At 46.1% G+C, this 14,298-nt stretch overlaps 1 protein-coding gene across 1 annotated transcript in view; it reads right to left on the reverse strand.

The window, feature by feature from the left end:
* The window catches only part of LOC119382712 (LIM domain-binding protein 2), a 213,115-nt gene that overhangs the window by 95,230 nt on the left and 103,587 nt on the right, over positions 1-14,298 (reverse strand). Inside the window, exon 3 of the mRNA XM_037650549.2 lies at positions 7,254-7,361. Within this exon, the coding sequence (XP_037506477.1) occupies positions 7,254-7,268 (15 nt within the window). The 5' untranslated portion in view covers positions 7,269-7,361. The remainder of the gene's footprint in view (positions 1-7,253; positions 7,362-14,298) is intronic.

A 14,298-nucleotide genomic window follows, 5' to 3' on the forward strand; every position in this document is an offset into this window, starting at 1 on the left:
CAAAAAGCGCACGAACAATGTTCCATTTCATGTTTATGAATTAATTATCGTAGAGAGATTAAAATAGAACTACAGATGTTAAACAATAGTAGTCTAAGTAGATACGCCTCGGCAGGCACGCATTCACATCTGCGATTTATATAGAAAATGTACGGTTCCTATAGAGTGCGCCGACAAAAACAGGCGGAGGCCGTAATAAGGAATTAAGAGTTTTATTGATCCTGTTCGTCTCTTACTCGTACCTCAAAAGAGCGCTTGCCAAAAGGCCGGCGTCCTTATACGTCCGTAATGATACCGGGACAGGAGCCGCAGCGATCGTCAATCATGGACGTATCAGGAAAGTTTCGCGATCACGGTCCGCAGTTATCCGAGATTCGTGTTTAACTGCTACAGCCCATGCACGTGCTCCCCGGCTGTTTACTTGCTGATGTCGCCTTGCGGAGAAGGGCAGAGAAGAATATGCTTACTATGCTAGAAGTAAGCGCGTTTTCTAGCTATTCTCGGCCGACTATGCATGCATTGCAGGTACAGCGCAAAACAGACGAAACACGGCTTGTATTCAGGAATGAAGCTTCTGTTGAAAGTCAGCGCTTGTTTGTGTTCCTTACGCTTCCTGTGTTTCGATCTTTTTTTTTTGCGCTGCATCCACAATGAATCCATACCAAATGGTCAAGTTAACCAAGCTTCTGCTACTGTGCATAAATTACAACAGGGGAGCCATGGACTCGTGGAAGCGTTAAGCGCTCCTCATCTATTGTAAAACCATTAATCTGTATAATTACAGGATTACGTTGCGACGCTAAGCGGAACTTAAGCTGTTTGTCGAACGGTTACGAGTGCTTCCCGAAGAGTTACATTACCGGCACAGGCGCAAGTAGTCATGTTATACAGATCATCGCTATCTCAGTAAGAATCGAGCTTCATGAAAGAAACGGCTCACTTCTAATTGCAGTGTACAATATTATTCTCAAACAGAAAAACATAAAAAAAAAACATGGTTGATCCTTCTGTCATAGGAATCGGTATAACACGAATGTGAAGCGTATCTTCACAGACGTAGTTGAGCGTTTGTTGTGCACTGTTTCCCCACAAGGGCGAAGGAATGAATGCTATAGCAAAAAATTTTAATGTCACGCGAAGAATGGCAAGCAGCTCGAAACTTGCAACGCGCTGCTCAACCAGAAAGGACGCACGGAAAGAAGATACACAGGATGAGTGCGAACTAACAACTGTCACAGCTCGACAGTTAAAGCGCCCTGCTCAGACACAAAGGAGGGCGCACGAAACTAACGCACAAGTATACACAGGATGAGCTCGAACTAACTGTCATAGTTGTAACTCATTTGTGTGTGAGCATCGCGCTCCTTTCGCAAAAGCGGCCGCTGCAGTGAGCGAAGTGACCTTCGTGCTCTCTGCAACTTGAACGCAAACTTGCGGTGAGAGCACGTACAAACCACCGCCATCACGAGATAAGCGCGCGCGCACGAGCGACCACGCCCTGTAGAGGTGCGCGCTCATCGCAACGCGTGGGGCGAATGCCTCTGAAGCACGCCCTTCGAGCCCTTCGCGCCATCTCGCTAGTGATAACGAAAACACGCTGAAGTACCACCGATCTCTGAGTACCGACACCGGTAAATGGTGTATATAAATAGCTCGCCGTTAGTATAGCGGCCGGGTCTGTGGCCGAGTCGTTTCGCGCCGCGCGCTGCGGGGCGTGGGATCGTAAGTTCGACTCCCGGTGACGGAACTTTTTCTCCTAGTTTTTTCTTTGCCATTTGTTAGTCTGTATATTTTATAACGTCATATCCATGACGGAAATGCGTCATTGGAGCCGTGGTGGACCCCGGCATAAAACACTGTCGTGTTAAAGCAGAAGTGGAATTGATTTATTACGCTTTTCATCCGTTGTAACTGCATGTTTGTCGCCAGCTGCACGCTGTCATAAACGTGGTACACTGTTGCTATCACGATTTGCCGGCGTCTGTAACTGCAGGCTGTAGCGCGCATGTCATATTACAGGCCTTGTAATAACACGCGACTATTTTCGCCGTTCCTGTCAAGAAGCCACAACTGTTACCCGAGACCCGCGAACTTATCTTTGCTACACGCACCAGTAGCCTAAAACAGGCAGCTCTATACGAACACTGTTTCAGAAAACTCTATGCACGAAGTCAACAGGGGAGACGATGGGGCCGCACTGCAGTCGCTGCACATACGGCAGTCGTTTAATTAACTGGCTGTCTCGGGTGAATATGAAAGCAGAACTTGAAAAGCACGCGTTCGAGGCGTCTAATTAGTTGGCGCTGGCCGGCGGACGGGACGTCAGCGTGTGCACCATCTACATCCAACATGGCACATTACCTACTAAACCTGAGTTCTGTGAATTTCATTCAAAGCAATATGTGACAAAGGCGGTCTCCATCCCGATCTCGATCGCAGTCTCTATCCCGAGAGATAGAGAGAGGATGACGACTGAACAGCTGCTTCTGCAGGACCTGGTAGTTACGTACCGCATATATACACCCCACTAAGAAAAGTTAAAGCAGTACTCACACGATTTTGAGACATCGTAAACGGGACGTTTTTCGTTTCCTTGGTGTGCAGTGTTAACGCTCTCCAAACACCAGAGTCAGACAACACGTATAAAATATTTAGTTTGATTTTAAAGTTTTCGTCGCTGAGCATCAGCAAGCCAGCCCCACCGCAATGGACATTATCGCGACGAGTCAAGAGAGTCCACTAAGTTTGCGAACTCTGCGCCCTGCATGCAGCCTAAATCGCAGAAATCCCTGTCGGGGTCACTGGACGCCAATTAACTCATCGTTGTTTACGTGCACCACAAGCATAACACGGACCTGCCGCTAGTACGTTGCGAGTTACTGTCTCCCCGTGACGTCACACTGCCATGACACGTCACTGAGAAGCCGCCCCCTCGACATCGAAACCGAAAGTGTTTTTCAAAGGTAGCGTTATTAAACGCATATTCGGTACATTCCCAGGCGCCACGACGCTCTTTTTAAGGTTCTCGACACTAGTGCTTTTATTTGAAGCGACAATCCGAAAATACTTAAAATTCGTGTCAGTCCTCCTTTAAGCATCAGTTCGGGAACTCCTGTCTAAATACACGGGAACAAAGAAGTCATTTCTCTCGGCAATCACTGCACCGAATTCGACGAGGTTCGTTTCATCTAAAAGAAAAAGTTAGCACTTGGTAACTGTAGCAACCACAGTCCCAAAACAGTCGATTTCTATATAAATGCTGTCAACACAATCGCAAAATGTCGAAAACAAATCTTTTAGGTGAACCCCGTATAACTTACCAATAAAGTGTGATGTCATAATTCCATAAACTTATGCTTGAAATACAATTAATGGGGACAAACTTCACGTTACATGCACTGCTGTGAACTATACCACTAATATGTGAGCGGTACTTTTGCAAAATCTGCGTAAACATTGCGGATCGAATCTGTCCCTTTGCAGTTCACAAAACTGCGATATTTTTTAAAACAGATTTGTAAACATCGTGCTATTTTTTTTATTTACCGATTTCCCCCTATTTTTTGTTAAAGAATAAAACAGGAATTCTGCCCTTTAAAAAAATTTAAAACAAAATGCTTCCATTAGTCACCAGAATTTCTGTTTCCGCCATCAAAGCATTGCAACGGCATGACAACGACGATGGCTTGATGAAAGCAAAGACGGCACCGCGACTCATTTATTGTACTCCGGTGAGCAATGTTCCTTCACGACCCGAGCCAGTAGCGAGCGCGGTGCCATCACATACGATGTCATGCAGCGTCTCAAACTGCTACTTGCCACGAGGGAAGCCTGGGCAAAAAAGGCGCGCTGTAGCTTTCACATTCGACTTGTTGCGACACGACGAAGGACAGCGTTGAAAATTATTCACGCGTTCCGTTCTCACGTCAGTGAACTAATGAAAAATGGCAATAGCACACGTGGTGTTATTTTTATAACATAATTGTTGCTATGTGACGTGGCGGACACGCTAATCGTTTTAGTGCGCTAGTTGGCGTTGGCACAAGAGCAATATGCATATAGTGGCTAGATAGGTTCGTATGCATGCGCCCGGTTAAAAGACACGTCATTTTATTTTACAGGTTCATTCCAGGCGAATTTTCACCGCCGTCGTCGTCGCCGTTATGTACCGCTTTAAGGTCTTGAAGGTGCGATGAGGTCCAATCGCGCCTCGTACGCCGTGAGCTATGCATACGAGATGAACAGGGTGATGGTGAGCCAAGCAAGATCGTGGTTCGAAGTGAGAGTTTGGCGGTCACGTGATCAAGCACGCGCCAGGCGGCGGCGGAAGGAGGGAGTGGGGAGGATGAGCGCGCGTCGCCTCCTCTAATAGCCCGACCGGGGTTGTGCAAGGCCGTCCTCGTGACCAAGTACACGAAAAGTGGTCCACGCTCCCAATGTCGGAGGTGATCTCCGGCGGGTTCAAAGGCTGGGCGAGCCAATACCGCTGGTGGCTATCACGAGCGTTTTCTTTCCGGCCAACTACCGAATGTTTGATAGTGTGTAATCTCAAGCTTCGGAGAAACGCGTTCAAGAGAGAGACACCACGAAGCGTTCGCTCCCCTGTGCTGTTTGTTTAGCGTACTGATGAACCTATAGAATATTCGTGCAGTCGTGAAATACGGCGCTATCAATATCAATGCTTCGAATTTCGGGCGAAACTGCCACTTTATTTTTATTCATTAAAGACGCGAGGAACTAAAGCAATATATATACCGCAAAGTGCCTGCTATGAAAAAAATAATGCTTGAAGTTTCAAACCGCCCGAGTTTGCACTTTCAGCAGAACGCCAGGGCAGCTGCGCTGTTCGCGAATGTCGTTTACACTGTTATCAGCATAGTCAGCACTGGAAGCGACGTCAGGACGTTTCCTCTGCTTCAGACAAAAAAAAAAAAAAAAACAGTGAAGGAGCTAGGAAGGCCGCTCGTCCCTCCAATCTCCCGAACCACTCCCTAGAGCGTCAGATCGAGCTCTTAAAACGTGGGAGTTATTCAAGTTTCCTTCGTCGCGTTGTATAGTACTTGTTTTCTCCGCAACCAAACGCGGATCAAATTTCGTGTATGCGTCATCGACATAAGTGTTGCTTGTTTTTTTTTTGTTTTGTTTTTTTGGGGGGGGGGTGGTATCAAAGCACTGAAGTAACGTTGAATTTGTTGGTAACTTCATTTTCTTTATAGCGTTCTTGCATCGCAGGGCTATAGAGTTACGGCGCCCACGCGCAGAAAGTGCGACCTTGTTACCAACTCTTCCGTGACGCCGTCCGGCGAGAAAAAAGAGGAAACGCGTGGGCTCACGGGGGTTGAAGAAAGATTGAAGAGCGTGAAAACTGACACGTACGCTCGGCTCGCCTTACGCACGAGCACGAACGCAGCAAAGAGAGCGTGAAATAGCGGCCAAAATCGCGTCCTCTAGCGAAGGCCCCTTGCGCAACACACTATATACGTCTAGAGTTATGTACGAGCGCTGTGATCATCGAACGCGCGTGTTCAGGAGCTTTTTTGACAGACGCACGAAAGACGTAAAACTGCCAGCTGGAAACCCCTTCGTAAGGAACCCTGATACCGACCAAAACGTCCCCGATGTGTGACGAATGAAATAAGCGCTACAGGGTGAAAGCGAACGCTGCAGGGGAGCACTCTACATTTTACAGAAAGGAAGTACCGTCACACATAATGTAGCGGTGAAAGAGCAGCTGTCGTGAATTAAGAAAGCGCAATCACACAAACCAAAGGGACCGTTAGTTCGCATTTCTGTTAAGTAATGTTGTATATGACACACACACACACACACACACACACACACACACACACACACACACACACACACACACACACACACACACACACACACACACACACACACACACACACACACACACACACACACACACACACACACACACACACACACACACACACACACACACACACACACACACACACACACACACACACACACAAAAGAAGTTTCGGGTATTCCAGAAAAGTTCCAGATGGCCTACAATATTCTCAATAACACTTTCGCTCCTGTTGTAATACTTATTGAGAAGTGGATTGCTGAATAATAGTTACGTAATTAGGTGAAATACACAAAAAATAGTCTGACTTGCTTAACAGCATTACCCTGGTGCTGTAAAGCTACGTGGCACGTGCTTATTCTATTAAATTTTGGCACAGGTTACGGGGGACACTAAAGGGACAATAACGAAAAAAAACAATTTTTCTCCTGTTGGTAAATTACCTTTTCGCGATACCAAAAGCGTCTCGCCTCGAGGAGACGCTTGGTAAGCAAGAAAACGCGTAAAGGAAAGATACGGGCGGCGACGCCGCCTTGATGTTTCCGCACCTACTCGCCATGACGTCACATATTTTGCCAGCTTCTACTATAGGGTCTACATAATTCTCGATCGGTAATAATTACTGTGTTCCAAGGGAGCCAGAGATTGAACTTACCCACCTTCAGTAAGTTTTATTTGGCTGATAAATACCAAAGCATCAAGATAAGACCAGTGTTACTAGATGAAAGAAGACCCAAATTCGTGACCTCACACAGACATTCAGGTCCTCGCAAAGAATAATTTATCACAACAAACTCAGTGCTTCACTTTATAGTCGTTTACAACCTAATGTCAGCTCCGCCCACGGCCTTCGCTGTCCCTCCGGCAAATAACTTGCATAGTTCTACATCCAATGGCGCTTACTCATTTTCGTGACGTCAAGCACTTCTCGAGCGCTTCAAATAGTTGACCTTCTCATACAGATACACGCTTGTGTCGCTGGTTTTTGGTATGAAACTTGAACGACCTGGTAAATTTCGTCAGGGATTCCGACATCGCCGCTCAGCCAAACGTAATGGTTTAGGTAGTAACGACGAACCGTTAACTCTTAATATGCGTAGTATTTACGCTAACCAAGAAAAAGTACTCACGGTTCGAGCGGAAACAAGCTAGCATGACTGTCTTTCACAGGTGAGGTGCAGGCGCGCCGCGGTTCTGTTGGCCGAGCTCATATTTGATCTCAGGTTGTAACCGACTATAGTGCCTCTAGGGTCGTGTTGTTACGTGAATACCGTAATAATACGCAGTTGCTGTTTTTTAATCTTCTCTTCGACGGAGTCCTACCTGCGGTTGTGCAAGCAATCGGATACTACGGGCAGAGGGGCAAAAATGTGCCCGCGACGGCAGGCGGCAAGAGGCGTGGCACCTCTGTACTCACCGGTCTTAATCGCATTCCTCGGTAAGCAGAAGAGGAAGCGGGTGGCGACTGGCCGCCGCAGGGCTCATGGCGGGCATCGTCCGGCCGGCCTCCCGGGACGCCGCATGCCTGCGCCACGGGGGCAACGGGTCAGCTGCCGTGCACTTACACAAACGCTTTGTCAAGAGAAGAGCTAGCGAGCCGAAAGTGGCAGCCGCCGCCAAAACAGCGAGGCGGAGTCATGCAGCTTGCTTCTACACCTGCCACCCAGAAAAAAATATCATTAAAGAGTCTAAGGTCCATTGCCCAAAACATCTGTACATAGTAGTAGTAGTAGTAGTAGTAGTAGTAGTAGTAGTAGTAGTAGTAGTAGTAGTAGTAGTAGTAGTAGTTAGTAGTAGTGGTAGTAGTAGTAGTTAGTAGTAGTAGTAGTAGTAGTAGTAGTAGTAGTAGTAGTAGTAGTAGTAGTAGTAGTAGTAGTAGTAGTAGTAGTAGTAGTAGTAGTAGTAGTAGTAGTAGTAGATAGGAAATAGGAAATCACTAGCTCAAAAGGGCCCCCGTAGCACAGCCCAACCAGCCGCCAGCATTTATAACCAAATACTCAAATGCGCTACCAAACATAAATAATATCCTCCGTAAGTATTACCCAACACTGGCAAGCAACGAGCGCCTTAGAAAAGCGTTTCCCGGAGTACCAAAGGTCGTGTATCGCCGCAATAGGAACTTTAAGGACATGTTAGTGCATGCAAAAGCAAACCCTCATTCTACTGCCCATATAACACCTTCTTCTCGTCCAAGATGTAAGGCTCGTAAACACTTTCAAAATGACGTTATAGTTAAAAGCACCGGAAGTGATTACGTCCATCATATAAAATCTAGTTTTACCTGCACTAGTTCAAACGTTATCTACATGATCGAATGTCCATATTGTTAAAAACGGTACATTGGCGAAACGGGACAACCTGTTAATGTTAGATTAAACGGGCATCGCGCGGACACAGCGAAAAAGTTACCCAAAGCAGTCGCACAGCATTTTGATGTAGCAGGTCACAACTTCGACGATCTCAAACTTTATATACTACAGTCAAAGTTCCGGTCCCCAAGAGACAGAAAATTTACATAGTCATACCTTATTCACAAGTTCAATACACTCCAGCCAGCAGGTATTAAAGTTTCTAAGGGGGCTCTTGAATCTATTCGGTATGGTACATACACAACGAAAACCAATGAGAGTTAAGCCCTTCTTCTAGGAATTAACAAGCACGTGCTGCAAAATTCTGGAACATATCATTTCATCCGCTGTCATGAGGTTCTTAACAGAACATAATTTCTTTTTTATAAATCAGCATGGATTCTTGCGCGGTCGATCCTATGAGACGCAACTCTTTGAACTGATCACTGATCTCCACCACTCTACTCATTCATTACATGATGTTGATGCTATATTTGTCGATTTTGCAAAGGCATTCGACAAGGTTTCTCACTTGCGCCTAATACACAAGCTAACACGCCTCAACATCAATATGAGAATTATTAAGTGGATCACCAATTTTTTTAACTAGCCGCTACCAATCAGATTTTGTAAATGATCACTCTTCCTCGTTGCTCCATGTTAAATCTGGTGTCCCTCAGGGCTCTGTGCTCGGACCCATCCGGTTTTTAATTTATATTAATGACATTGCTAATGGTTTGCGTTCTACAGTGAGATTATCTGCTGATGATTGCGTAATGTTTAGAGAAAATACTAGTGCTATGCGTGCTTGCTACTTACAATCTGAACTTGAAAATCTGAATTCGAAATCTGAATCTGAAAAAAAAAAAGAAAAACGAAAATCGGATTTAGAAAAACTCGGTAAATGGTGTAAAGATTGGCAAATGTAAATTCACGTCAGCAAGACCAAAGCCATTCGATTCTCGACAAAACCTAACCCTGCATTATCGAACTACATATTAAACAATACGTCCATAGCCTCATCATGCTCTATCAAGTACATGGGCGTTAATTTGTCATCTGATTTGACATGGAACACCCATATGTAGCATCTAGAACACTTGGCTTCGTTCGGCGAAACTCAAGTTTAGCGAATACCACCACTAAACTTCTCGCTTACAACACTTTGGTACGTTCGAAAATCGAATATGCATCACTAATCTGGAACCCGCATCAGGCATGCCTCATTCATAAATTGGAATCTCTACAAAATAAAGCTGCTCGACTTATCACCAAAAACTACCTGCGAACATCAAGTATAACAGAAATTAAATCTTCAATCTTGTTCCTCTAGAAAAACGTAGGCTGGTCACGCTTCTTTCATTTTTTCATAAGATCTATCACCGTCCGTCCGTCCGTCCGTCTGTCTGTCTACAGTGAAACCTCGGTGATACGATCACAGGTCATACGAATTTCGGGGTGATACGAATTTTTCGTTGGTTCCGGCCAAGGCCATTGGCCTGCAATGTAATGGAGTACGGTTGTTGCGAACCGATTTTCACCCAGCGACGTTTGATACGAACGTACGCTACGGCCCAGGTGCGAAGAGGCTGTCCGCGCTGTCGCGGAAGACGCGCCAAGCACGTGCGAGCGCGGCAACGCAAGCGTGGGCATGCGCGCCGCACCGCCAAATCGTCAGAATCACAGTTTAAGGAAAACACTTTTTCTTACGGTCAGAATAAAATTTCAGAGACGCGTCGCGGCCTCAGACACTGTGTGCGCGAATCTCTGAGGCTCTTACGTGCCTCCGTGTGCCTTCGCGTTTAGATTACAGAGGACATTAGCGCCATGCTTTTTTTTTTCTAACGCGTCGACGCGGGCTGCTGTCGTTGTACTGTGTTTACACGTGCCTGCCTCGTGCATCATACATCCTATGAAAGGTGGACGAGGACCGAAAGAAGGCGAGGACGGTCTTGGCGAAGGAGTCAGGCCTCACAACGTCTACATGCGCGACCGTTGAGGTCACACTTGTGCGGGCACGGCCGTAAATCTCCCAAAAAATATCCCCAACACCTCCGCGATAACAAAATCATAACACAGGACCGTGGTTCTGTAATTTTGTGGCCTTGATCCATCGCATCAAAGCGCTTCTTTCATTACTTTCGATTCAGTACTCCGGTGTCATGCAAAAAAAGTATACTAAAATTTGGAAGGGGCTACTGCTCTCGCGGGTGACATCGCACCTGGTTTATTAATTAGGTACGCGTGCACGGGCCGTATTTGTACGAGTTCTGGTGTGATTGCCGACAATAGACCTTTCTCAAGCGATCCCAGAACCCCCCGCGGGCGCGCGAAGCACTATGGGAAAAGTGTGTACGGCGAGCCCGCCGGCTGTTCAGTCGCTCGCTGCTCGTTGACGCCGTGGAAGCACCAAACGAAAAATACGCGTCGCCGCTGGTTGACTATTATTAAATCCTAAATACTACACATGTCTGAACGCACCTGCATGTATCTTTACGCATGAAATGCGAAAGGAATGATGCAGTGAGTGTAGGTATTACCGCGCGGATGTATACCGGATATAGCAGTGCATGCGAGTTATCACGTGCCGATACATGCAGTCAAAACGTGCTACCGTGAGCAATGTGAACTGGAACATCGAATTCGCATTTATTCAATGAGTGCTTGTTGACAAGCCGCTATGACATTTAATATCATAGCGGCCGTGATCGGGTTTAACCAAACTGTAGAGAGGTGTTACTGTGTTCAGGTATACAGATGATTATTTGATTTTGATTGACAAGTCACGCGCTGTACAAAGAAGTGAGCACATTCTCAACGTGTTTAAAGAAAAAGGAATGGACTAGAATTCACTTGCGAGATGCCTTGCTCTGATAATTTGCAGTTTCTTTATACATGCTTCTAAGTTTCACTGCGGAACATGTTTGCGGGCAGTATAACCCGCATTCAGCGAAATCGGTATTTAATTTCGCGTCAGCGTGTTCGAATAATGTTAAACGAGGAATTGTGATGTCATGATTACACACAGCATTGGAAAAAAACTTGCGCACATAAGATGAGCAGTAGTTTCCAGCTGCAAAGTGATCAGAGAGGCGGGATATCCTGCGTGTCGCTGTCGGTTTGCGAAAATCTGTTCGCATGGCAAAGAAAGATTAACACAGACGTCCTCCATCCGTAAATAATGAAGAAACTAGAAATATTGCAATTATTCCACATATGTATAAGAAGTCTCATGGCCTGAAGAACGTAGAGAAGCGATGTGGCGGTGAAGGTTGTGTTTGCCGCCCCAAATAAGCTTAGTCGCGTTAAGGTCGCAGGGGTCTGCGGTGGGCAAAGAAAAATGCGGTCAGAGGCATGCCAATTGTTTTGTAGATTGTGTAGGAGTCAACTGCAAATTTCTCTTTCTTGTGTCCACATGTACATCGGCCAGACTGGTCGATGTATTAACACGCGCCTCAGCGAGCATCGAAATTCATTGAATGGAGCCGTCTCATCACGCATCGCTATGTGAGTCACGAAAATGTAATCCCATCTTCGAAAACGCATTAATTTTGTACCGTCAGCCTAATCGGACAACGCGAGAAATTTCGGAGGCGTATCATGTCACAAATAACGCCACACTTTGTATCAGTCAACCTTCTCAGTCGTTACAAGACAAGGAATTCAGCTTTATTATTCGGCTGTAAGCACGCGCCTTGGTTGTTTCACTTTTTATGCCTCTTTATGACAGGCGCGACGAACTCCCATTCTTGTATATATGCTTTTTTTCACGCGTGCAGTAAACTCTCAGTTGTGTGTGAGCGCTGGTTTGTGCATTTCCTTCCTTGTACTGCTCCTTTCTTTTTCGCTCTAAGTATTATTCCAACCTGTAATTATAGCACCAACGAAGGTTAGTAGGCGCTTATCGCTCGTTACATATAGAATGCGAGCGACGCAATGAATGTATCTCATTTTCCCAAATGCCGACTACACTTTCTAGTGTACTCTTTAAATATCAGAACCTCACACTGTACTCGTCGACAGTGTCGATGGACGTTTATTCCAAATGCATCCGCGAATCATAGACCGCTCCTGCACTGCATAAGCAATCGAGTTGAATTTTTTTTCATTTATGCCGTAAGGCGCACTGGCGCCAAATAATAATAATAATAAAAGCTGACTCTTCTGAGCCGCTCAACTGGTCCAACAGTGGGACAGACGGAAATCGTCGAGAGGCCGTCGCAGCTGAACACTGAAGTTCGTGACTGAATTGTACAGTAACATATTGCACCTTTCCAAATTCACTGTGTCTAAGAAGTCGCAAGCGGAAACCTACAGCGCGAGGCCCGCGCGCTCGTTGCGGCGGCTGCTGCGGCGTACACACATTTCCAATGAGCGCTTGCGCGCCCGTTGGTGGCGCTCGTGTGCTTGGAAAAGGTCTATTGACAATCATTCAGGGTTCTTTCTGACGTTGCTGCGGCCCTGAAAGACAATAAATGAAAATGTACGCCAGCTTTCTTTTGTCGCGTGCTAATTTTCCATGCTCTCTGGTGATACGAATTTGGGATGATACGAATATTTTTGGTGGTCCCGTGAGATTCGTATCATCGGGGTTTCACTGCATCTGTCTGTGTCTATCTAGCCGCCTACGTCTGGGCGCTCCCGTGATCGCCTCCTTAGCTTGGTGTAGACCAAAATTGGCATGGGAGGGTGAGAGGATTTGACGAATATGAATGTGTGGTCATGACATGGATAACGTGAAAATCCGGTCGCGTACGTCGTCAAACCCTTTCCTCCAGACACGTGTGGCACATACCCATATACCACGGGTAAGCGGGTATGCGCCACAGGTGATTGACAGTTTATATCTACCCAGGAACGGCGAGAAGAGACACTGGTAATTTAAATGCGAGAGTGTTAAAAAAAAAAAAAAAACAGACACCGGCAGCGCTCACCCGACGAAAGAAAGAATAAAAATTAAGATCCCAGCAGGAATCGAACTCAAGTATTCTGCGTGGCTGTCAGGTATTCTATCACAGAGCCACGCCAGGTCTAGGAACTGCTTTGGAAAAAGACCGTATGCAGGCGTAATGTCAGTGCAACGTCAATTCTGCTTGTAGTGCTGGTTATCTACTTTTATAATAAAGCAATAAACACAGCGCTCGTGTCGTCTGTTTCTTTGTGCGTTGTCTGTGCCGTGCTGCACGTTTACCTTAACATGTAAACTTACCAACTCGCCCGGCTTGCTGTGTTAATTCACTACATATGTACTCCCATGATACATGCGTCATGTCGAGTTAACGTCAATTGTGGTTCCTGTGTTAGCTCCGCTTTTATGGCGCTCCGATCATCATTACATTTGTATTCCTATGATTCAGCAAGCTATATTCAGCGTTGCTCGACCCCGGAGGAGTATATACGTTAACGAAAGTTATGTATGATATTCACATCATCGCACCGTCGCGTGCACTGCGTTTCAATAACACAGACGTCTGTGCTCGAACATGAGTGCCGATACTACGTCAGACCATATGTTACCATTTAAACGTCAGTCTAGTCGGCATGCCTGGTAAGCCCACGATGTGCATACAACTCCTCCATTTACAAAAACACGTCGATCCACCAACGCTTGGCTCAGGGCCAAAATATGCAGCATATAACTACTGGCTGCCTGCTTCGCGCAAAACCGATTCCCACGAGGCGTGGGATATGCCAATTTTTTTTTTTTTAATGCATCGGATGCACCACACATTTTCTATATACCTCTGCCGTTTCTGCGATGTACCGGACATGCCGAACACATGGTGTTGGTGTGCTGACATCGCGCGACAGATACTTCAGATAAAACAACAAATTTCCCCCAAAAAAAGGAAAAGAAAAGAACAACATACTGCACAAGCTATCTAAGAACGCTGGGAAGCAATGGTAACGGCGCCGACCATGGAGGATCGGTGAAGTCAGTTGGACAGGGTAGAGACCGCGGCATTCGGCTTTCTAGATTGAGAGAGCTGAAAACAAAGGTCGAAGAAGGTACACTTTCTCAGTGTCTCGCAAAATAAACGTTTCTTCCTTTTCCTTCAGAATGGTCACTGGAACAATCCACCGCGTTTCCAGGAAGCATGACATCGGGGAAAG

This window comes from Rhipicephalus sanguineus, chromosome 1 (genome assembly GCF_013339695.2).
Source record: "Rhipicephalus sanguineus isolate Rsan-2018 chromosome 1, BIME_Rsan_1.4, whole genome shotgun sequence".
Classification (NCBI taxonomy): Eukaryota; Metazoa; Arthropoda; class Arachnida; order Ixodida; family Ixodidae; genus Rhipicephalus; species Rhipicephalus sanguineus.